A 24,882-nucleotide genomic window follows, 5' to 3' on the forward strand; every position below is an offset into this window, starting at 1 on the left:
AGTGCATTTATTTATTTATTTTTTATTTTATTTATAAATAAAATTTTAAAAAAATTTTATAAATAAAATAAAAAATAAATAAATAAATGAATAAATAACCAAAAAAAAGGTCTAGTGCAAAGATTCGGAAAACGTAGACATAAACGGCATAAAACTAAGTATTTTTGTCCATTGACTTAATACATCCTGGAGATCTTCCCAGTTACCCCACATAGTTCCACCTCATTCTTTATAAATGCTGCAAAATATGCCATTGTATGAATTTATATAGTTTATTTAACTAGCCCCCTGCAGGTGGATGTTTAAGATGTCTCCTCCCCCCACTTTTTTTTAATGTTTTGTAAACAATACTGCTGCAAACACCTCTGTACAAATGTCTCACTGTACTGTTTTGAATAGATTTATAGAGGCAATTCCTGGCAGTGCAGTTTTAAAAGCAGCCCTTCTGTGCCTTCATTTCAGCATTGTCCCATGGTACAGGGTGTGATGTATGGGGCAGAAGATCAAAGTAGCTCTGCCTTTGAAGGTGCTTATGCACCTCATTCTGTCACTTACGCACTATGCTTCATAGTGATTTATTTCTGACAGTGTTTGTCCAGTATATATGTGATGAGTGCTTTTCAAAGTGCATTATGTGTAACAACTCACTTAATTATCCAGTAATCCTATGAGCTGAGTACAGTTTGTCCCCATTTTACAGAAGAAGAGTATGAGGCCCAGAGATGCCCATTGTCTTTTTTTAACTCCATATGGTGAGCCCAAGATAGAGCTGGCATTCAAACCCAGGCTTATCTCTAGGGTCTCTACTCTACAGCCCCTCAGTCTTGGGAGGCAAAATAATTTAAACAGCTTCTAGAGAAGTGATGAGTGTTCAGAGAAGAGAACTACAAGAGTGCTCCGTTGACTCTAACATTAGGGTCAGTCCCCGTGAAGACGTGGTCTTCGATCTGAAGCTTGTCAGAGGACCGCATGAGTTCAGGTGTGGGCACCGACCCTAAAGCCAGGATCCCAAGAAAGCAAATGCAGTGTGAACCAAGAAAAGGTCGGAACGTTGGTGCTAGAGATGGAGAAGCAGGGAATCATCTCTTGCTTCCTGTACAACCAATGCCATACAATAGGACTTTCTTCAGTGATGAAAATGTTCATTATTCCAAGCTGTCCAACACAACAGCCATGGACCACATGTGATTTTTGTTACTGAGAAGCTGCATTTTAAAATTAATTTAGTTTAAACTAGTTTAGCCTTAAATAGTCGCATGTGTCTAATGACTGCCATATTTTCTAGGGCAGTTTTAGAATAAAAGCTTCTGCAAGGATGGTTGAGGACCTACTCAAGAAGATCTTTCTCTTCTCAGTCATCCGATTTCAGAGAGCTAAGCTCATCTTCAAGAGCTAATCTCCTTTTGGAAAACATAGTTTTGAATCCTCCCAAAGAGGATGTCACTACAGAGGAGAGGTGATCTTCTTTGTGTACATTCTGTGATGTATACAGGGCAGACAAGTGGAGTGAACCAATAAAACCTCAAGGCCTGATAACTTTCTGAATATTCTTTCAGGTCCAATATTTGTTTGGGGTTTAGAATTTCAGGGTTGTAAAAGTTTATAAACTGGAAAGGCAGTAGAGCTCATCTCTTCAGAAGACAAAACTGAGATCCAGAAAGAGAATGTCTAAGACACTAAAGGGAATTGGGAACCAAATCTGGCCAAATGCCTTTCACTAAGGTCATGTCCCAGGCAGGACTGAAATGCTCATCTTGCCCGAGTCTGCTGCTTGAAAATGGATAGTCTCCCTATAGACTCTCTTACTAGTTTGTGCATTCATTCATTTAACCATTAATGATAAAATGTTTAGCAAAACCAGACATGATTGTTGTCCTTAGAGGTCTAACAGTAGCCTGTAGCTACTAGTAGACTGTAGCCTGCCAGGCTCCTCTGTCCATGGAATTCTCCAGGCAAGAACACTGGAGTGGGTTGCCATTCCCTTCTCCAGGGGATCTTCCCAACCCAGGGATTGAACCTAGATCTCCCACAAGCAGATTCGTTACCATCTGAGCCACCATTTTTAAGGGAGTGTTGCATTATATCAACAGTATAAAATGTTTATGCAGACTTGCTAATGTATTAGTTATTGGAAGAAGAGGTAGAAGATTTAGGTGATGATATTCCACCTAGGATGACTCCTACTTCTGTCTTAGAAAACTGGAAAGATGTTGGTACTGTTTGCTTAGATTAGAAACACTGGAAAGAGCCAGGATTGGTGTGTGTGTGGGGTGGGGGGTGTCAGGGTCTCCAGGATGGAATTTTCCGCCCCCAACAGCTGTAATGCTGGCATATTATGTGTATCTTCCAACAGAGTAGATGCACTTTGTGACTGTTTAAGGAACCTAAGTATTGCCCCTCACAAAGGCATATGAGTTATGAGTAGAGTTCATAATTGGTCTCAGCTCTGCAATTTGAGCCAACTCCTCATTCTGTCACTGGTTGCAATCAAAATCAAGGCAAGACAGAAGACAAGACTAAACGTGTTTTTCCCTCTTGGCCCAGCTTCCTAATTGTGACACTGAGCTCATTTATTGGATAGTATTTTTGAAATAAATCAGAAGCACCATCTCCTTTTTGCCTTGCTTTTTTTTTTTTCTCCTGTTGACATTTTAGCTCAGTAAGACAGGTTGCTGCCTCAGCCAGCCCTTGGGACTTCTCTGGGAGAGAGTTTGTAAGGGCGGAACTATTCAGTGGGAGTGGTTCCAAACATGCCTGTTTTACAAATGCCTCTGGGTAGAAGAGGCTGATTATACACTTTGAGCTTGCAAAGGTTTTCACTCAGCATAGAAGTGCGGTCCCAATGTGACATTTCCAATTGGAGTTATGGGTTGCATATCTCTTCATGTTAATTAGGAAGGGAGTGTATGTGTCAGCCTTCAATAATGGTACTGTTCTGCTTCTTAGAAGGTCTGCAAAAAGGCAGCTGCCAAGGGTCTACTTTGGGGGGACATGGTAATAAAGCTGGGGTGAAGAGAGTTCTTTTTGTCATTGAGGAAGACGAGACCGTCTGGAGTCCTGTTCTTTGGCAGGCCTCAGCACCCGTCTGTTGTGATAAGCTTTGTTGGCAAACTCCACTGTGGAGTGTTCTCTGTTGATAATGAAAGAACCAAAGGAAATCTGTGCGACAATTGTATGTTCCTCTGCCTTTGAAGACAAGGAGGCCAAGCCCAGGGACGGTTTGGTTAATTTTCTGCTCAGAGATCCCCACCCATTCCTTGAGTCAAGAGCATAGACAGTGGAGACAGATCCATGTTTAAATGCCAGCTGTCATTTAAGCATTGTGTGAGTGTCAGTTTCTTCATCTGAAAATGGGAATATTAATTTTTTTTCTGTAGAATTGTTAATGATTAGAATAAGTGAATCTGTGGGTAGCGACATATGATAGATGCACAGTAAAGGTAACTTTTTGTTAATGTTCTTTAAATATGTGCTTTGATAACAATACCAAATTTTACATCTTAGAGCTGCTCAGAGTATCAGGAACAACTGATGCTGGGGTTTATTACATGTTCATATTGTGCCAAGCACAGTACTGAGTGCTTTATATATGTGGTCTAATTTAATCTGTGCAAAAACTCTGTTTCATGGGTACTAGTCTTTCTACATGAGAACCAAGGCCAGAAAAAAAGAGGTCCCTTACCTTGCTCAGGGTCACAACACTATTAACTTACTTTGCCCTTTCTGGTCTTAAATTCAAAGGCACATGGCACTAGTAAGAACAAAACTCTACTTATAGGACATGGACTTATTATCATTCTGTGCATGTAAATCATAGATTTATAGAGTGGAGCAGGTCATTAAAGAAAGAATAAATAGAAAGTGTTGGGAGTTTTATGAATGATACCATCATGTGTTGAGTAAGCAAGTGGCAAAGTGAAGTGATGTGGATCTGAGATAATTCAGATAGAATTGATGGACTGAAAAGAAACTGTCATGAGTCATGCTCTTAAAAACCAGATCCACAATATAGGTATTGAGGAGCATCCCAGGCTGGGATTTGTGTGTACTCTCTCCACTTTATTCAGTTACTCATTCTGCATAGAATCACTGAGTGACCCCTTGTGCCCGGCACCATGTTTGATTTGGGAATGCAGTAGTGCACAGAGCACATGTGGATCCTGCCTTCATGGAGCTTACAGTGTAGAGGTAAAGACAGATATCATTTCATTAAATAGTCTGATAAACTGAGCAAAGAGCCTTGGGAAGGAAGAGATACACGCTTCCCTAAAAACATATACAGGAGACTTGGGATCTAGTTGGTGGGGTCAGAGGATCAGCAGGTGATACTGGGATGAGAAGCAGAGGGAAGAAAGTTAAACAGAGAGAAGAGTGAGTGCAAGAGCTGTGAGGTGAGTGGGGGCACAGATTGCATATGAGACCTGAAAGAAAACCAGAGATTTGAGCAGAGAGAGCAAGGGGTCCAACTGTGAAGCTTGCCTGCAGAGCCTGCAAGGGTCACACATGCATGACCTTGAGACCAAGACAGAATCAGATATGCTGGATCTATGTCCTTATGTACTGTATACATATTTGTGCTTTACACAGAACAAGAGTAAGGTTTTTGGACCCCACACATCTTACCCTGGGCTTCCCAGGTGGCTCAGCGGTAATGAACCTTCCTGTCAATGCAGGAGACTCGAGTTGGATCCCTGGGTTGGAAAGATCCTCTTGAAGTGGAAATGGTAACCAACTCCAGTATTCTTGCCTGAAAACTTCCATGGACAAAGGAGCCTGATGGGCTGTAGTCCATGGTGTTGCTAAGAGTCGGACACAACTGAGCACACACTCGCTTTTGCCCCTTGGGTATAGTGTTGCCCCTTTGATAATACATTCTGTGGATTTCCAGCCATTTGTGGTCACTGTCATCCTGTCCTCTACTTATTTTCAAAGCATGTTCTGTTTGGAAAAAGAGAAGCAAGCCATCCCTCCCTTCAGCTTCCCCACCTCTGCCACCTCCCAATTCTAAAGAAACATAGCACTGCAGGACAAAGGGCCTAAATGCGAATGCTTGTCTCTGATTTCTTCACCTTTGCTACACAGAAGGTGGTCCATGGACCAGTGTCATCAGCATCACCTGAGTCCTTGTTAGAAATTCAAAATTTCAAGCCCCACCTTGACCTTTTAAAAGAGAATCTCCATTTGATGTAACTGTTATATGTACAAAGTTTAAAAAACTGATGTATACTATGCAGAGCATTCATGAAAATCATGTTCTAGTTCCATTTCTGCCTTTCCAGCATAGTGCCTAGCATAACAAGAGGTTCTCTATAAGGAAATGAATGAATGAATATTAAATTTATACAAAGTGAAAGGCTTTAAAGATTTGATTCATTCTGGCTTAAAACTCAGGGTTGCAGTCCTCTTTCAATATTTTATCAAGCTCTAAAAATTGATTTGCAGTCCCCATTAATTTTTAACTCTGTGTCAGAAAATATTTTCTTTGGCTTGGTCATGGCCAAAGAGTGTGCCTATTAATTATGGCTATTGGTGGCTTCCTCTTGCGTCTTCCTTGCCCTCCTCTCCCTCCCCAGCCATCATCCCTGCTGAGTTGTATTGTGGAGCCAGTTCTGAAAATAGCAGCTGGGACACACACAATTGTCACTTGGGAGGGAGCCCAGTCACCTCAGGAAGTGTGTGTTGGCTAACATGGGGACTGTGGTATGGTCAGGCTCGTGTCTCTTAGAAACTATGCAGCCTGCCAAGTGATAACCTAAATTAATCTTTTATTCATTATAATTCTTCAAATGATTTTTACTTAGTACCATTAAGCGATCCATATAGTCTTCACAGGCAGTCTCTTGTGCATAGTCTATGTAAGGAGGTTTGTGTTTCTGGCTAGGCTTGGCTTGATGCTGACCAGAGTGGAAATGATTGATAAGCTGGGGAGTTTCCTGGAAGGGCATGGTTTTGAATTTAAATGCCCGGAGGTCCACATCAGTGGAGTGAGTGAAGGCAGGTGAAGGCAGTGCTGGTGGGAAAGGTGGTAAACGGAGGAGTGCGTGAGTCATCTTGCCCTTGGTTGTGTGGAAAGATAACGTGGCCAATCCCAGATTCGGCCAAAATCAATTCATTCATGGTCTCACTGGGATTCCTGAGGATTTTTTGAAGTTTAAAAGTTTTCTTCATCCCTCTTGTGTCCATGCCCCTTTATCTGCTCAGACCTTAGGGTACTCTTCTAGGTTGAGGTCAAGGTGTTTGTCTGGCAAAGGCTGGGAGCCTCCTATCCAAAGATAGGAGCCAAAACCTCTGTGCAGAAATCCTTAATTGTGTGTGTTCAGTTCAGTCGTTCAGTCGTGTCCGACTCTTTGCAACCCCATGGACTGCAGCATGCCAGGTTTCCCTGTCCATCACCAAATCTCAGAGCTTGCTCAAAGTCATGTCCATTGAATCAGTGATGCCATCCAACCGTATCATCCTCTGTTATCCTCTTCTTCTCCTGCCTTTAATCTTTCCCAGCATCAGGGTCTTTTTCCAATAAGTCAGTTCTTCACATCAGGTAGCCAAAGTATTGGACTTTTTCAGCTTCAGCATCAGTCCTTCCAATGAATATTCAGAACTGATTTCCTTTAGGATTGACTGGTTTGATCTCCTTGCAGTCCAAGGGACTTTCAAGAGTCTTCTCTATCACCACAGGGTAGTGTGGTCCTGGTGAATTTGGTCACACACTTGTCACCAACATTGCCCATAAGAGACAAATCTCAGGAAGACAGACCTTACAGTTTGTCCAGCAGCATGTCTCAGTATATCCAGATTTGAATCAGAGATACTCAGTTTTTAAATGTGGGTCACTAAATTCTAGTTATTTTAAAAAATGTATCTGCAATGGGAACTTGAACCCTCTGCCCTTAGGAAACACCACTTGATAGAAGCTTTTCTGTAAAGGTTGTAGGTAATATGCTAGAGAAGTTTGAATAATTACACTCTCTCGTATTTATAAGATCTTATAGTTTACAGGGTACCTTTGAGAAAGTTGCATCATTTGATTGTCATGGTAATCCCGTGATGCTGTTGGAGCTCATGCTGCCATTATCATATCACAGAGAAAGTATGAGATGATAATAAGTAATTTGCTCAAGGTTATTTGGTCATTGGGAGGTTTACCTGCTTGTTCCTTTATGTCAGTAAAGTTGTGGTACTCTGTTACCATGTGGCAAGCACTTCAGACACATTGTCTCATTAATCCTTCTACTAAGGTGTAAAGAGCTTCCTTTTAAAGATTAGAAACATACACTGTTAACATTAAGTATTATAGCATGTATCAAGCCTTATAGTGAAGTCTTTTGCAAGTACTAAAAGCATTAAATGGACTGTCTCATTGTATCCTCATAATAGGAAGAGTCTGCTCTTCACATCAGGTGGCCAAAGTGTTGGAGCTTGAGCTTCAGCATCAGTCCTTCCAATGAATATTTAGAGTTGATTTCCTTTAGGATTGACTGGTTTTTTCTCCTTGCAGACCAAGGAACTCATGAGTTTTCTCCAGTACCACAATTTGAAAGCATCATTTCTTTAGCACTCAGCCTTCTTTACGGTCCAACTCTCACATTCATACATGACTACTGGAAAACAAGCTTTGACTATATGGACCTTTGTCAGCAAAGTAATGTCTCTGCTTTTTAATATGTTGTCTAGGTTTGTCATAGCTTTCCTTCTAAGGAGCAAGCATCTTTTAATTTTATGGCTATAGTCACCATCCATATTGACTTTGGAGACCAAGAAAATAAAATCTGTCACTACTTCCACTTTTACCCCTTCTATTTGCCATGAAGTGATGGGACCAGATGCCATGATCTTAGTTTTTTTAATGTTGAGTTTTAAGCCAGCTTTTTCACCCTCATCAAGAGGCTCTTTAGTTCCTCTTCTTCCTGCTATTATAGTGGTATCATCTGCATATCTGAGATGTTGATATTTCTCCCTGCAATCTTGATTCTAACTTGTGATCCATCCAGCCTTGTATTTTGCATGATGTACTCTGTATATAAGGTAAATAAACAGGCTGACAATATGCAGCCTTGTCATATTCCTTTCCCAATTTTGGACAAGTCATTCTATGTAAGGTTCTCATTATGGCTTTCTGACTCGCATACAAGTTTCTCAGGAGACAGGTAAGGTGGTCTGATCCTCTTGTCTCTTTAAGAATTTTCCACAGTTTGTTGTGATCCACATGATCAAAGGCTTTAGCATAGTCAGTGAAGCAGAAGTAGATGTTTCTCTGGAACTCTCTTGCTTTTTCTGTGATCCAGTGAATGTTGAACATATGTTAATCTATACTTTGAAAGTGAAAGTGAAGTCGCGGTCGTGTCTGACTCTTTGCAACCCCATGGACTGTAGCCTACCAGGTTCCTCCATCCATGGGATTTTCCAGGCAAGAATACTGGAGTGGGTTGCCATTTCCTTCTCCAGGAGAGCTTCCTGACCCAGGGATTGAACCTGGGTCTCCCACATTGTAGGCAGATGCTTTACTGTAGATTAACCCAAATGAAATTGCTGATATTTGACAGTTTGTCTTCTGTATCAGCAGTTGCATATGGTTCAGTCTAATAATATGTACTTTATCTGTCTCTAATCAATCTTAAACTAATTTCCAGAGACAGGAAACAACTATGAATAAGTGGGTTGTTGGGAGAATTTGTAATTGCGTTGAGAAATCTGCTAATCATTTACTAACTTAAGAAAGACCCTGACCTTCCTTGAAAACTGAGGAAAATCCACATAAATTTGTCAAATTTAGGTAGAACTTTTCTTTTCCAGACATTTATTTTTGTCATAAACAGGATGTCTAAGTTTTAATTGATTTTTTAAATGACAATAGCTTCTTGAATGTTATAAAATTATAATTATAAAATTATGAATCAAGAGTCCTATCTTTTAAATCACATCCTTCACTGGAAGATTCTTATTTGTAGACATTGGCCTTACTTTAATCTCTAACTGAAAAATGTATGCTATGTTTTGGTATAATAATGATCATAAAGAATTCGGTAGAGCTTTGTCTTTATTTCTTGTTCACCGTGAAGATTACTTTTTAAATAGTCAACTGTTTTATTTACCTAAACCCCACTAAGAATCTCCAGTTAGTGAAAATAGTCAATACTGCGGCCAAGATTCAACTTCATCAAAGACATGGGACATCCTTTGATGTAACCTGTTTAGAAATGCAGGCTGAGTCTTGGCTTATTTATGTGTTTATTTTTCCCTGTACTTGTGTTAGTTCCTAGAAACACATGGATGCCTTTTCTTCACACTGGTTCTGCTCAGTCTCTCTACCTTTGTGTTAGAAAGCTGAATGAAGGTTTTGAAGAGGTTGAGATACCTCCTTGTGTGAAAGAAGTGATTGAGTTGAGTGCAAGCCACCAGAATGTGCTCATTGACTTCTGTGTGGTTTCCTTCAAGTTCAAACATGGTGCCCTTTATTCTGCTGCTGTTTTTTTTTTTCTTTTTTCCATTTATTTTTATTAGTTGGAGGCTAATTACTTTACAATATTGTAGTGGTTTTTGCCATACATTGACGTGAATCAGCCATGGATTTGCATGTGTTCCCCATCCCAATCCCCCCTCCCGCCTCCCTCTCCATCCCATCCCTCTGGGTCTTCCCAGTGCACCAGCCCTGAGCGCTTGTCTCATTCTGCTGCTCTTTTTAACATGCATGTTCAGGATTTCCCTGCTGACGCATGCTATTTACACCACTTTCAAAGAAAGTGGATGCATATGTTCATAAGTTTGATGATTCAAAAAATAGTTTAAAAAAATAATGTCATAAAGAATATTTAATTATAAAGATAAAGCTTAATGTATATAAACCCTGTAATATCTGTTTGACAATGGGATGAGATTCTTGGGAAGAAACAGTGTGTATGGGATTTGTTATTATTTACAAATTCTACTTTACCAAGCACAAAATTATAGACATTACATAGGATTTTTTGTAGGGCCTAAGAAGATCAGTCTATCTGGCCTTAGTCTAGAAGATGTGAGATGCTGAGTGGATTTAGGGCATTCTGATGTTGATGCTTTTGATCATATGGTCACTGAATATTATTGATTTTAAGCTGTAGTTTTCAAATTTTGCCCATTCATGAATTAACCTTCAAGATTTTGTCTATATCTTGTTATAGTGTCCATTATTTGCTTGACACTTTCTTTAAAATAATTTTTAACTCATGTTCAAAAGACACCTCATTTCTACTGTTGTTATTATATACCCAATTTCTTATTAAATATATCTGCTTTTTTAAACCTGAAGTTTAATCTTCACGTTTTAAAAAGTCAATTTTATAAAGTATTGCTTTATCATTTTTTAAAGTAAACATTTTATTTTACTAGTTAGATTTCTGTACTGCACACTAAAAATATACACATTTTAAATTAAAAAAATTAGGACATGAAAGCCTATCCTGGTCCTGCCCAGAGTCACTTTGCACATGAGAGTCAGAGCTGAGCCAAACTCTGGAGGCAAGTGGCTAAAAATGAAAATGGGCACTGACTAAACAAGTGACCCGTGAAGGGTGCCAGTCTGCCACTGCTGACCCAGAGTTTCCTGTGAGAGCTGGGCACGGGTTTGTTCCAGCCACACACGACTGTGCCACTCAGACCTGCCATTCAGCTAAAGAGGCGCCACGTGGTGTTCACTCTCTTTTTTAAAAAAATATTGCTTGGGTTCCCTCTTGAGGAGTTTTCCTTATTAAGGGAGGGTGACCTCCACTGTGTCAGCTTGTAAGGGTGCTGGCGGTAATGAATTTGTTATTTTGTGTGCCACTCACTCCAAATTGGATTCTGCATTATGCTAGTGCATATATGTGAAACGGTGACCAATTGAAATTCAAATGTAATGAGGATGAAGCTTTTCCATTCTGCATAGCCCCTTTTGTTTTCATCCCTAGTGGGTTCTTTCCCCACCACAATGCAGCTTTCCTCCTGGCTTCTGAAATCACCATGTCTAACTGGATAGGACCAACATGTTTTCTTACCCATTCCAGAAATGAAATACAGGTTGTTCTGGTTTTCTAATTTAAAAAAAAAAAAAAAAAAATTTTTTTTTAAATGGGCTAAGAGATTTGGATTTGCAGACTTGAGAAAAACAAAGTATTCTTTCTAAAACATGCAAATGTGTCTCTCCATCACCTAGGAAACTATTATGGGACACCCAAACCTCCTAGCCAGCCAGTCAGTGGGAAAGTGATCACGACGGATGCCTTGCAAAGCCTTCACTCTGGCTCCAAGCAGTCAACCCCAAAGCGAACCAAGTCCTACAATGATATGCAAAATGCTGGCATAGTCCACGCGGAGAATGAGGAAGAGGATGATGTTCCTGAAATGAACAGTAGCTTTACAGGTAAAGACCAGATGATGCTCCCCCTAAGCGGACTTGGGGAAGGAGGGAGGAGGGAGGATTTACAAGGAGTTGTGAGGAGGTTTTTGTTCTCGGGAAGAATTTGGAAGGATCACTAAAATTCAAACTGTGGCCACACAGTGCTTATGGAAGAGATGGTCTTTTTATTTTTATCCTGTGCCCAGAATTTTTTTTTTCTTTTTAAAATTTTATTAAATTTTTTAATTGAAGGATAATTGCTTTACAGAATTTTGTTGTTTTCTGTCAGACATCAACATGAATCAGCCATAGGTATACATATGTCCCCTTCCTCTTAAACCTCCCTCCCACCTCCCTTATTTTTAAAATTTTCATTTTTAATTGAAAGGTAATTACTTTGCAATATGGTTTTGGTTACTGCCGTACATTAATGTGAATCAGCCATAGGTATACATGTGTCCCCTCCCTTTTGAACTTCCCCCCCACTTCCCACCCCATTCATCCCTCTAGGTGGTCAGAGCACTGGTTTGGGCTCCCTGAGTCATGCAGAAAATCCCCATGGGCAATCTGTTTTATGTGTTAGTGTGTATGTTTTCATACCACTCTCTCCATTCGTCCCACCCTCCCCTTCCCGCAGTGTGTCCACAAGTCTGTTCTCTGTGTCTGAGTCTCCACTGCTGCCCATCTTTCTAGATTCCATATATATGCATTAATATACGATAGTTGTGTTTCTTTCTGACTTACCTCACTCTGTATAATAGCTGATCTTTTCCCTGGTCTGTTTTTCATGCTTCTTGTCAAGAGTCTTTTAACTTCACCCAGCTATCTTAAAGGGACAGGAGGGAAGTGTTTGTAGAAGGAAATAAAAAATAATCGGCATCCTTCAGAGTTTCCGTAGTGTAGTGGTTATCATGTTTGCCTCACATGTGAAAGGTCCCCAGTTTGGAACCGGGCGGAAACAAAAAAAATAATCGGCATCCTTTCTCTCTCTTCAAATTGATACCTATAAGAATCACTATTTTGTTCATTTATTACTTGGCCTTGACACTGCTCCATAATTATGGATGATTGTTTATAAAGAGAAATAGGAGAATCTGTTTAATATCACTTGATGCTATATGGAATGCATCCTTTTATCTCATACCTTTGTAAATAGAGATACAGTAGAAATAAATCACGTTTTCAGTTAATTAATGCAAAGTTTACTACATTCCCTAAGAAATAAAAGATGGAAAAATAAATATTCTAAGATTATATTTTCTATATGTATTTTATATTGCATAGCATATATTGCTCATTGCAGTATAGTTTTTAATATACAGTCAGAACTATCTATGCTCAAGCTTAGTAGGCTATATTTTATGAAAGGATCTTCAAAGATGAACCCTCTGCATAAAGCTATGCAGATTAGGACGTGCACATTCCTAGGAGGCACTGTTCATTGAGGCCATGATATATGCTCTATAGGTTAGCACAGTGACCCAGAATGGTTCAATAGTATATTTGGCTTTGCGGGGGTTTAATATATAGAGTAACTCAAAATTTAACAGCTCCATAAGACGTGAATTACTCCAGTCTATAAGGATGTGACTTTAAAAGACCATCTTGTTTCTTCTGTTTTTCCTGTACTTAATTTCTTTTGATATTTTAGGGTATTTTCCTTCTTGTGCTGTTAAGTCGTAACAGAGTCTTTCAGAAAAGCAGTTTCTATTAGTTGAGTGCTTTCTACTGCCTGTATGGACCTCTCTGAAGCTTTCTCATTCACTGAATTCAGAAGCCTAAAATTTTTGAAGTTAACAATTAAAAAAAAAAGGTTTTGGTGACTTATCATCGTAACAGTTAGACCAGCCATTCTGCAAGAAGCACTAGAGAAAGGAGGAGACCCAGTTTGCTACCCTAGCTTTGTTCTTGGTAGCTGTCTTGTTATGAAGTTAGTATCTAACTTCTCTAATTACTGATTAGAATTCAATCACATCAGGTCCCCCCTTCCAGCCCTAAGGATTTAAGTTCATGAAAATTTGTATTTTCTTCATTAGGCTGGTCACTGACCTGTTGTTAACAGTATCTAGGAGAAATTTACCTGTTTTTACTTAGGCATTTATTGAAATCAGCTAATTTCATCTACATCAAAATATTTTATCCATATATAGTAGTCATCACCAAAAGGAAAGCACATTATGAAAAAAAAAAAGGGTCTTGATCTTTCAACAGGTAAGAACAGCAAATCATGATATAACCCAAAAATATAGATGTGGGCATAGAAATATTAACAGACCTTGGGGATAACATGCAGTGAAACAGTTCTGCCAGGGTGACTGGATGGTCTCAAGAAGCTTGTGTACCTTTGTGTGTCCTCCTTGTCAGTACAAAGCTTGAACAGAGCAGGGATAGCTGACTGTAGGTTTTGATGCTTCCTAATTTCTAACCACTATAAATCCCTGTTGTAGAAGTCACACCTCAGAAAATCTGACCTTGTAACACCCCTGTTTGAAATCCTGGTGTCAAAAAAAAAAAAAAAAAAAAATCTGGCCCCAGGTCATCATTGCTAAAGGCAGTGTGAACATTCATTTATGCACAAAGAAAGAAAACTGATTGTCACCTGATCAGATATACAGAGAGAGAAGTGATCTTGAGATAGACAAGCAATTGGGCATCTTCAGTATGCAAGGGATATGTTGAATAAATGGCTCTTCACTTACCAGACTACAAGTATGACAGCTGACAAGCTGTCATACTCTCACTCATGTGAATTCTTTTGAAATAATTGCCACTACACAGTCTGTGAGATGTGTACCATGCTAGCTGTGTCAAAGCATCTTGCACTCTGAACCACTTGTAAGTAGCAATCCAGCAGCCGCTTTGAGCACAGAGTGACAGTAACATAATGAGGTCTTGGCTCCTGGTTGGGCCAATGGTGATGAAGGGTACCAGATTCAAATGTGGAAACACCATACAGCTATTTAAAATGATATTTACCTAGGGTGTTTTTTAATAATGGGATATTGGTACGATTTCAGCCAACGTCTGCTTGGGTCTTTTGAAAGGGACACAGGATATCTAAATAACATGCCTAAATAATGTTGGCACTGTCTGCTGGCAGAGAGCAGGGTACTTAAGGCCTGGAGCATCCTGGGAAGGTTGAATCTTCCTTTCTGCAACCAAAGATGGAGGCAGGAGCTGAGTCATGAGCAGTCATCCCCGATTCTTACCATAGAACTTACTGTCGAACACAAGACAGAGGGAGAATCGTCTACAAATAATGCCCAAATTATAGATTTAAAGAAGGCCCTTCATGAAAGTAGATATAAGCTTAAATTGTTGGGCAAAACACAGTTATTTATATAAGTAAATGAAAACATTTTTTAAAAGATTTTGTTCATTGTAGAAAAACTTGGAAAATATGTAACAAACCACCACAACTAAAAAGTAGTTGATGCATCCATCAACCATATATAAGAGACACCAAAAATGTTATTTTTCTTCCTAAGCTTGTTTTCTCAACAGCTTCCCTGTTGTTCAACATTAGGCTGCCAATGCTTCTTTTTCATTAGTGATTAATGGTAAAATACTGCTTTGGAATGTCAAGAGATAACAATATTACCAAAAGAGTTAATGTTTCCGCAGTGCTCTGTGGCAGGCATTTTGCTAAGCTCTCATGCATATTACTGGGGAGTTTAACTGCTTGTCCAGTATTACTCAACCAATGAGGGTCAAAGCTGTCATTTCAACCCAAAAATCCTGACTCCAGAATCTATATGGCTTTGTGTTTTAAGTCAAGTTTACTAGCCCCTTGCAGCATCAAAGGTTTTGACTGGTTATGTACACAGTGAGTGTACACATAAATCTAAATGCATGTGTAATTTAAAATAAGCTCCAGAATGTGTGTTTGACACGAGTTTATGTTCTCAAAGTCACCTTCAAAATCTCCCAAGAGTGTGTGTGTGTGATGTAAATACTGGGAAGTGTCTGCAAATGAAAATGTTTTTTGTGGTTTTTTTATGGTTTATGAATCATTTTCACATGTATCTTATAAACCTTTTGGAAATTTTTGAGAAATAAGCAGTCTAACTATTATCTTCCCCATTTTGCAGACAAGAACCCTGAGAAATAGTGTTATCAATCCCACTAGGCAGTTGGAGCATGTAGCTTCTTATCTACTTGCCAGTCTCAGTATTCGAGTAATCCATTCTACCTGTCCTCTTTAGATGCATTGGCAATCTTTAGTAATAATTTAGTAATCTAATCTTTAGAGCGTGATAGCAGTGCTCTTAAATGTTCGGTAAATTAAATGAAAGAGTTTTTGAAGTCAGAGCGTGTGTTAAGGTCAAAGCTGTGATTAGGACTGTGAATTTTTAAAATCTGCTCCTCTCTCTCATTTTTGGACTTCTCTTTTTCTTTCAGAGAATGAGAATGTTTAAGGTTCTATTGAAAAAAGAAACAGAAAACTAAATATATCAAGTCGTACGTGTTTAATATCTATGTTTTTTTCCCCCCTCCCAAAAATTAACTAGATGGAAGGAATCCTTGGGTAACATTCACATATGTCAAATTGTTATGATGTTCATTTTAAATATCTTACAGTTTTGTCAATTATACCTCAATAAAGCTGAGAAATTAATATCTAACTTTTTGTATGTCAGTTAATATGTAAATAAAGTGGTTTTAAAACAGGAAGACACTGAGAACCTATAAAATAAATATTTGGATAATTTAAAATAAGTCTCAAAAAAAAAAAAGGTCTCATTGCTAGAGGAATTTCTTTTTTCTCTAGGAAGTTACAATTTACATATATGTATTTCCAGTGAGCTAATATTCCCTTCATGTAGTCCAGATTTTGGAATGCTGGCAGAACTCTTTCTTCCTCTCCCTCCTCTCTTTTCCTCCCGGCATAAATTGTATACATTAGGTATTAAATCACACTGTTTCTCTTTTCACATGTAGTGACCTACCTGTGGCTACCATCCCTTTCCTGTTCTAGTTTCTATTAAAATGGGTCAATTAAAATTTTTCAAACTCTTAAATGTTATATTAAGAGATGACCACTGACTTTGGCCCTGGGTGTTTCCTTTAGCCGGTCCTGATCCTGAGCTCTCTTGAGCACTCTGAGCACCAGGTACTTTGGCAGGTGCTTTGCATGTATTGAAAACATGTCATGAAAACATTCTTGTAGTGCATGTGTTATGCCCATTTTACAGATGAGGAAACAGGTACCCAGAAAGGTAAAGTCTCTTTCAAAGACACACAGCTAGAAACAGGCACACTGTGATTTGATCTGTGGTTTGATGTCTAATCCATCCTTTTCTGCCCATTTGTAATGAATCTATGGGCCAGCTCTGACCAGCGAGCAAAGATTAATCATAACGACTTTAATGAGGAAGATGAGGTTTATTGTATACTAAAATCTGTACTGAGTGCTTTACGTAGACTAATCCTCCCTACAACCTTATAAGGTAGGGACTGTTACTATTCCGCCTGTAAAGATAAGGAAACTCAAGCACATAAAGGTTGAGTAAACCCAGTCAACGTAAAGCCAAGATTCAGACTCAGGCAGACTGACTGCACAGTCAGTGCTTATAGTCACTACCTTTCTTTTTTTTTTTTGGCTTGTGCCAGACACACTGCTTTATTTTTTTAAGGAATTATGGTTGGTAAATTGGTGATTTTTGCATCAAAATATAAATTTCCACCTTTTCTTAAAGAGTCAGGGATCTGGAAACCCTGAGTCCACTTTTATCAGGATGCTAGTTGCCTGGCACTGAGTTCTCTGCTTCCTTCAGACAGGATGCAGTGTTCTGGATATCCATCATTTGTACCATGTGGCCGCACCATACTCTGACATGTTGCCAGCTGACAGAACCCATCTGAGAAACAAGATTCCAGTGATTTGTTTTTTTAAGTACTTTTTGTATCTCAGTCTTCAAAATGTAATGCTTGTACTTCAATCTCCATCACCTGGGTGCCCTCAAAGTATATATTTTGAACCTAATTCCAAATCTATTCTCTGAAGTAGGGAGCCATGCCTGGAGGAGGGAATGGCATCCAGTTGCAGTATTCTTGCCTGAAGAATCCTGTAAACAGAGGAGCCTGGTGGGCTACAGTCCATGGGGTCACAAAGAGTCAGACATGACTGAGAGACTTTGCACACATGCATGCTTTTAATTCTTGCCAACTTTTGAATCTTTGTTATTAATTACCAGTTTCAGGGGCTTTCCTGGTGGCTCAGCTGTCAAGTGTCTGCCTACAGTGCAGGAGACACAGGAGACACGGGTTCAGTCCCTGGGTGGGGAAGATCCCCTGGAGGAGGGCATGGCAACCCACTCCAGTATTCTTGCATGGAGAATCTCATGGACAGAAGAGCCTGGTGGGCTACAGTCCTAGGGTTGCAGAGTCGATCGAGATTGAATCAAGTGAGCACGCATGCTCGCACCAGTTTCAAACTGTTTCTTTCATAGTGGCCTAATTTCTTCTTTTTTTCTTCTAACTTAAAATTTTACTAATCTCCACTCATGGGTGCAAATTTTAAAAGCAATTCAGATTGATTTAAGCAGGAAAGGGAGTTGAGGGAATCACGCAGTTGGAGAAGCCAGGAGTACATGTAATCCTATGAGAGGCTTCATCAGGGTTATTGGGTGACTTTCCCATATTTCATCTGTACTTTCCTCTGTGTGGATTTAGTTCTCAGATAAGCCTTGCCAAGGTTCTCAAGATGGCCATCAGCACCATCAGCATTCTCATCTCACAACATGAGAATCTACCAGCTTATTAATTTTAGCATCAAGAGGCTACCTCTTGCCTAATAGTTCCTCAAGCACTTGCAGGCTGAACAGTCTGTAGTTTGCCATGATCCAACCATAAAGGATCATGGGTGCCTGATCCAACCATAAAGGCATGAGTGAAATGAGTGTGACTTGAGCCCACTGCATGAGCTTGGAGTGGGCATCAGTCAGTCTCCACCTGGACCACATGAACCTCCGATGAAGGGGATGATTTCCAAATGGAGATCCGAGTGTTGGTACCAGAAGAAGAGGGTATAGATGCAGGGCGGTGAAAGACCCCAGGCTTCCTTCTCAGAAGCAGTGGATTTTTGGTGGAGGTAATCATTTAATAGGCTTGACATGTCCTCCATCCAACTTTTGGATTGCCTTTATTCTCATGTGTGTCATTGGGAGCTACTCATCAGGGAAAGATTTGAAAGCAACCTTTTATTATTCCTCAGTTGGCTATGAGTAAATCAGAAATGTCTGTAGGAGAATTATTGTGGGAGACAGAAAATGACTGCATCCCCTGATTAATGTTTTAAAGTCCCATAGAGATTGACATTTAATATCATCAGCCTCTATAAAAATTCAACCAGAATGTCAACAATGCCGTTTGTGGAAACTCTGATGACATCCCTTCTGGATATGTCTAGTTAATAAGAAGGCAAAGAGATTCAGAAACTTAGAGCCTTCAAGACCCAAGTCAAATCAGTCCACCCACAGGATACTCTTTGCGGGTAACTGTCTTGGTTTTCACAGGAACATTCTACTCACTTTTCCAAAAGAGGCTAGACTGACTCATTGGTGGAGCTGTCTCTGTGTTCTAAACCTTTGTAGACTTTTTAGTTTGATTTGTCAGTCTTTGATATTTGCCACCATCTACCAAAAATATTTTAGATAAATTTTTACAAATGGATGATAATGTCACTATCTCTGTGTTTTCAGCATGGACTTTTTCCTTGCCCCAGAAGTCCTTTTGAGTCATGAAGCCAAATGATAGCTAAGTAATGAGAGTTCAGCTCAGTCTGTGACTTGATGGCCTTCTTAAAGTTAGAGGGACTTGAGGGTTTGAGTCATGAATATGTTTCTTCTTTGACATTTCCAGGATTGTGAGTAATGCATTATTTGAGCATATTTTCTCCTTTTCTTCTTTTTCAGTAAAATAAATTTGGTTCATCACGTCAGTTTTCTATTAAAAGAACTTTCATCTAAGTGAGACAGAATATAGTTGATGTCCTGCAATTAGGAAAGGATTTTAAGAACATAAATGTGCACAGTAGTGATCACCCTGTTTGGAGTATGATTGATGAATTATTTTTTTTTTCTCTCTCTCTGGTGAATAAATAGCCGATTCTGGTGACCAAGAAGAGCACAGTCTCCAAGAAGCAACGCTCCCACCTGTGAATAGTAGCATCATCGCTGCTCCCATCACGGACCCTTCTCAGAAGTTCCCTCAATACCTACCTCTTTCTGCAGAGGATAATTTAGGTCCTCTACCTGAAAACTGGGAGATGGCCTATACCGAAAATGGAGAAGTCTATTTTATAGAGTAAAGTACCATTATTTCTACTTGAATCTCTCCCCTTTTCCCCCCTATTTCCCTTCTCTTTCTCTAGCAGCTACAGATTTAAATTAACTCTAAAAGTATTGATCACATGCTGTTGGTCTTCTCTCCTACAATTTAACAAGCCTTGTACAAAAAAAGCAATTAGCATAACATCCTAACCATTGAATCTGAAGAGCTGGAAGAAGCATAAGGATAATTATTTCCCTAAAGAGTTAAACAACTAAATTATGGTGCATATATAAATTATATTATACATTAATATGAAGAATATATCTAGCTGCTTAGAATAGGTAAATCCTTTGCTTTTTTTTTTTTCCTTAATTGGGTTACAGTTTCCTTTGAGTGTTAAAGAGTTCTTCACATATTTTTGATTCAGTTTGTTAATTACATTTGTAATTTGCAAACATTTTGTCCAAATTTGATTTTTCATTGTCTTAACTGCATCTTTTAAAGAGCCAGAAGTTCTTAATTTTTATGAACTCTAATCACTTTCTTTTTTCCTTTGTGAATTGTGTTTTTATTGTGGAACATAAGAAACCTTTGCCTGACTCAAAGTAAAAATTCAGTCATTTTCTGCTATATTTGTTTTATAAGTTTTATAGGTTACATTTTACATCTTGGTATATGATCTATTTTTAGTTATTTTTTTTACATGGTGCAAGGCAGATGGGTTAAAGTTTGAGAATATGAAGATGTGAAAAGTCTTTTAAAATTAAAAACTTAAATATTATATAGTTAAACATTTAGCAACCTATACTGGGAAGGAAAAAAAATGTATAAAATTGAAACCATTCTAGAAAATCTAAGCTAATATAATTTCTTAACCATGACAGTCAATTTTTAAAATTCTTTGGCTCTCCTTTTGAGATTTCCTATTATCATTCACTATAGTATTATGAACCTGTAAAAAATAAAAACAAAAAGACCAATTAAACTATGAAATAATTCAAAACATAGATAAATCTGTTCTACTCAAATGAATTAATGTTGCAGGTCTGCTGTTCAGGGAACAATAACAGACATTTCTGAACAACATGAAGTATCTTATTTTGTAAAATACATGGGTGTATACACTTATGTGCTGTGCTATGTGTATATTTGTTTTCTGTGAATATGTAGATATAATTCTATGTGAAGAAAAATTCCAGAAATATCTATTAACACTTGAGTTTGAGTTAAGTAAGGAATTTAAGAAATTTATTTTCTTAACTACATTATAGCTTTCTGTGGGGTCTGAATACATATTACCACTTAGAAAGATATTCCAGCATACATTTTGTAATCAGAAAAATCAACAAGGGTAAAAAAGTACTATTTTCCTAAAGATTTGGGAGTATGGGGGAAGGCTTGGGTGTCAAAACATCCTCTCTCAGAACTAACCTAGGAAATCAGAGATGAGCGAACTATTGCTCCTGGGTTATTTTCCAGCCTGAAGGAGATGACAGTCCACATTTTTGTCTTCATGTTAATGACAAATGCTTGTTGAAGACGGGTGGACGATGAAATCTTTCCCTTGGAGTTAGGAAAGTACACTGGTTAAGAACTCTCCAAAGCTCCTTATCTGTGTGACCTCGTGAACTTGAGTTTGCCTCTCCGCGTCTCAGTTTTCCCTATCTGTAGAAGGACGTGAGTGTTATTGATCATGCCTACCCTGTCAGATTTTCGTGAGAGTTAGATAAAGGATGTAAAACTTGGACTCGTGCCAATTAGTGAGTATTATTGTTACTGTTACCATGTTTATTTTCATCATGTGGTTATTACAGAGGAGCTTAAATGTTATGAAAATGGATGTCAGCTATAAGCTTAGAATTTTGTACTTAGCTTTTGTGATAAGTTGTCCTCTAAATTATGCCTGTTAGTAAGGAATAATTGTATGTAGCAAAGGGAAATAACAGAGGAATTCCTAGAACAGAGTAATATATGAAACTCAAACTTTTGGAAAAGAATGTGTTAATAGTTTGCTCAAGACTGACTTGATAAATTTGAAAAAAAAATTGGGTTATTTTGAGGGTTAGTGAGGACTGTGGTTAGTAAAAATAGTTAATGAAGACCCAAGACTTTGAGTGCTTTAGAGGAGAGTATGGTGATTTGCTTACTTTTTATAACCTAGTTTAGCTTTTAATAGTGCTAGGCCAATCTTTGGTCTATTGTTTAATAGAAAATTTATGCAGAAGTATAGCTTATTATGACAACTCTGTGATTTGGTCGGCAGCGGTCAGATTCCATACACATTAAATTATTAGATGCACATGATTTAGACTTCCCTCATGGCTCAGTGATACAGACTCCACCTGCCAGTGCAGGATATGTAGGTTCGATCGCTGGGTTGGGAAAATCCCCTGTAGAAGGAACTAGCAACCCACTCCAGTATTCTTGCCTGGGGAATTCCATGGACAGAGGAGCCTGCCAGGCTACAATCCAGGGGCTCACTAAAGAGACACAACTGAGCAACTAAACAATAACAGTATATTCTATTTGATGAGTTTTTCAGTATCCTGCATTCTATATCTATATACTAACAATGAGCAAGCAGATAACAAAATTCAAAATGAAATATAATTTACATTTACTTTTTAAAAAATTCACTTAGGTATAAACCTAATTAAATATGTACAGGATTTGTATTCTGTAAACTACAAAATACTGATGAAAGAAATAAATGAAAGTTTAAGTAAATTGAGAGACCTACTCTATTCATGGATCAAAAGACTCAGAATTGGTATAGTAAAGATGTCAGTTCTCCCCAAATGTGTGTACAGGTTTAATATAAATCCTGTCAAAAATCTCAGTGAAGCTTTTTGTTACTATTGACATGTTTATTGTAAAATTTATTAGCAAAAGGCAAAGGAACTAGACTAGTTAAAACAGTTTTGAAAAGGAGAATAAAGTCACAGTAATCAGTCTGCCCGATATCAGGCTTATTATAAATTTTCAGTCATAAAGGTTGAATGCTACTGATGAAGAAATAGACCCATAGATCAAAGGAACCCACAAACAAACCCACAAATGTGTCCAAGTGATTTTCAGTAGAGAATGCAAAAGCAGTCCAATGCATGGAAGGTAACCTTTTCAATAAGATGGTACTTTAAGCTGGTCTATAGCCAAAGGCAAATAAATTAACCTGAAACTAAACCTCTTGCCTTATTAAAAAAAAAAAAAAACCTCAAAATAAATCATCATAAAGTATAAAATGTAAAGTAATAGAATTTTTAGGGGGAAAAAAGTAGAAATTCTTTGAGACCTAGTAGTAGGCAAGGGGTTCTCAGACTTGACATCAAAAGCATAATCCTAAAAGGAATAATTGGTCAACTCAGGTTTATCAAAATGAAAAAATTTCACTTTGCAAAGACTTGTAAGTAAATGAAAGGACAAACTATACACAGGGAAAAAGTTTTTATAAAGCTTGTATCTCAAAATGGACTGGTATCTAGAATATGTAAAAGTGAAGTCGCTCAGTTGTGTCCGATTCTTTGTGACCCCATGGATTGTAGCCTACTAGGCTTCTCCATCCATGGGATTTTCCAGGCAAGAGTACTGGAGTGGGGTGCCATTTCCTTCTCCAGGGGATCTTCCCGACCCAGAGATTGAACCCAGGTCTCCCACATTGTAGGCAGATACTTTTACCATCTGAGCCACTCTCAAAACTCAACAGTAAAAAGAAAAAAAAAATCCAATTAGAGAATGAACTAAAAAACACTAAATGATGGTAAAGATGCCAAGAGGCTATATCACTAACACGTTGCTGGTGGGTATGTAAAATTCTGTGGTGTTCCAAAAAGCAGTTTGGCATTTTTTTAAACTAAACATTTCAATTACCATAGAACCCAGCCATTGCACATTTGTCCAGAGAAGAGAATACTTTGTTGTGGTTGTTTAGTCACTAAGTTGTGTCTGACTCTTTTGCAGCCCCATAAACTGTAGCCTGCCAGGCTCCTCTGTCCATGGGATTTTCCAGGCACGAATACTGGAGTGGGTTGGCATTTCCTTCTCCAGGGGATCTTTCCAAACTAGAGATCACACCCGTGTCTCCTACATTGACAGGCAGATTCTTTACCACTGGGGCATCTAGGAAACCCAAGTGAACACTTATATTCACATAAAAGCTTATGCATAAATGTTTATAGTAGTTCAGTCACTCAGTTGTGTCTGACTTTTTGCAACCCCATGAACTGCATGCAACACACCAGGTTTCCCTGTCCATCACCAACTCCTGGTGCTTGCTCAAACTCATGTCCATCGAATCGGTGATGCCGTCCAACCATCTTATCCTCTGTCGTCCCTTCTCCTCCTGCCTTCAGTCTTTCCCAGCAACAGGGTCTTTTCCAGTGAGTCAGTTCTTCACATCAGGTGGCCAAAGTATTGGAGCTTCAGTATCAGTCCTTTCAATGAATACTCAGCACTGATTTCCTTTAGAATTGACTGGTTTGATCTCCTTGCAGTTCAAGGGACTCTTTAAGAGTCTTCTCCAACACCACAGTTCAAAAGCATCAATTCTTTGGTGCTCAGCTTTCTTTATGGTCCAACTCACACATCCATACATGATTACTGGAAAAACGAGCTTTGACTAAACGAACCTTTGTCGGTAAAGTAATGTCTCTGCTTTTTAATATACTGTCTAGGTTGGTCATAGCTTTTCTTTCAAGGAGCAAGTGTCTTTTAATTTCATGGCTGCAGTCACCTTCTTCTTTGATTTTGGAGCCCAAGAAAATAAAGTCTCTCACTGTTTCCATTCTTTCTGCATCTATTTGCCATGAAGTGATGGGACCGGATGCCATAATCTTTGTTTTTTGCATGTTGAGTTTTAAGCCAGCCTTTTCACTCTCCTGTTTCACTTTCATCAAGAGGCTCTTTAGTTTCTCATTGCTTTCTGCCATAAGGGTGGCATCATTTGCATGTCTGAGGTTATTGATATTTCTCCCAGCAATCTTGATTCCAGCTTGTGCTTCATCCAGCCTGGCATTTCGCATAATGTTCTCTGCATATAAATTAAATAAGCACGGTGACAGTATATAGTGTTGACTTACTCCTTTCCCAATTTGGAACCAGTCCATTGTTCCATGTCCAATTCTAACTGTTGCTTCTTGTCCTGCATACAGATTTCTCAGGAGGAAGGTTAGGTGGTCTGGTATTCCCATCTCTCTAAGAATTTTCTGCAGTTTGTTGTGATCCCCACAGTCAAAGGCTTTAGCAGAGTCAGTGAAGCAGAAGTA

General features: G+C 38.7%; 1 protein-coding gene across 13 annotated transcripts in view; it reads left to right on the forward strand.

The window, feature by feature from the left end:
* The window catches only part of MAGI1 (membrane associated guanylate kinase, WW and PDZ domain containing 1), a 635,987-nt gene that overhangs the window by 514,216 nt on the left and 96,889 nt on the right, over positions 1 to 24,882 (forward strand). For all 13 annotated transcript variants that reach the window (XM_070455725.1, XM_070455726.1, XM_070455727.1 and 10 more), the window contains exons 4-5: positions 11,165 to 11,371; positions 19,453 to 19,654. In XM_070455725.1, coding sequence (XP_070311826.1) covers positions 11,165 to 11,371; positions 19,453 to 19,654 — 409 coding nt within the window. The remainder of the gene's footprint in view (positions 1 to 11,164; positions 11,372 to 19,452; positions 19,655 to 24,882) is intronic.

Source organism: Odocoileus virginianus, chromosome 26, assembly GCF_023699985.2.
Source record: "Odocoileus virginianus isolate 20LAN1187 ecotype Illinois chromosome 26, Ovbor_1.2, whole genome shotgun sequence".
Lineage (NCBI taxonomy): Eukaryota > Metazoa > Chordata > Mammalia > Artiodactyla > Cervidae > Odocoileus > Odocoileus virginianus.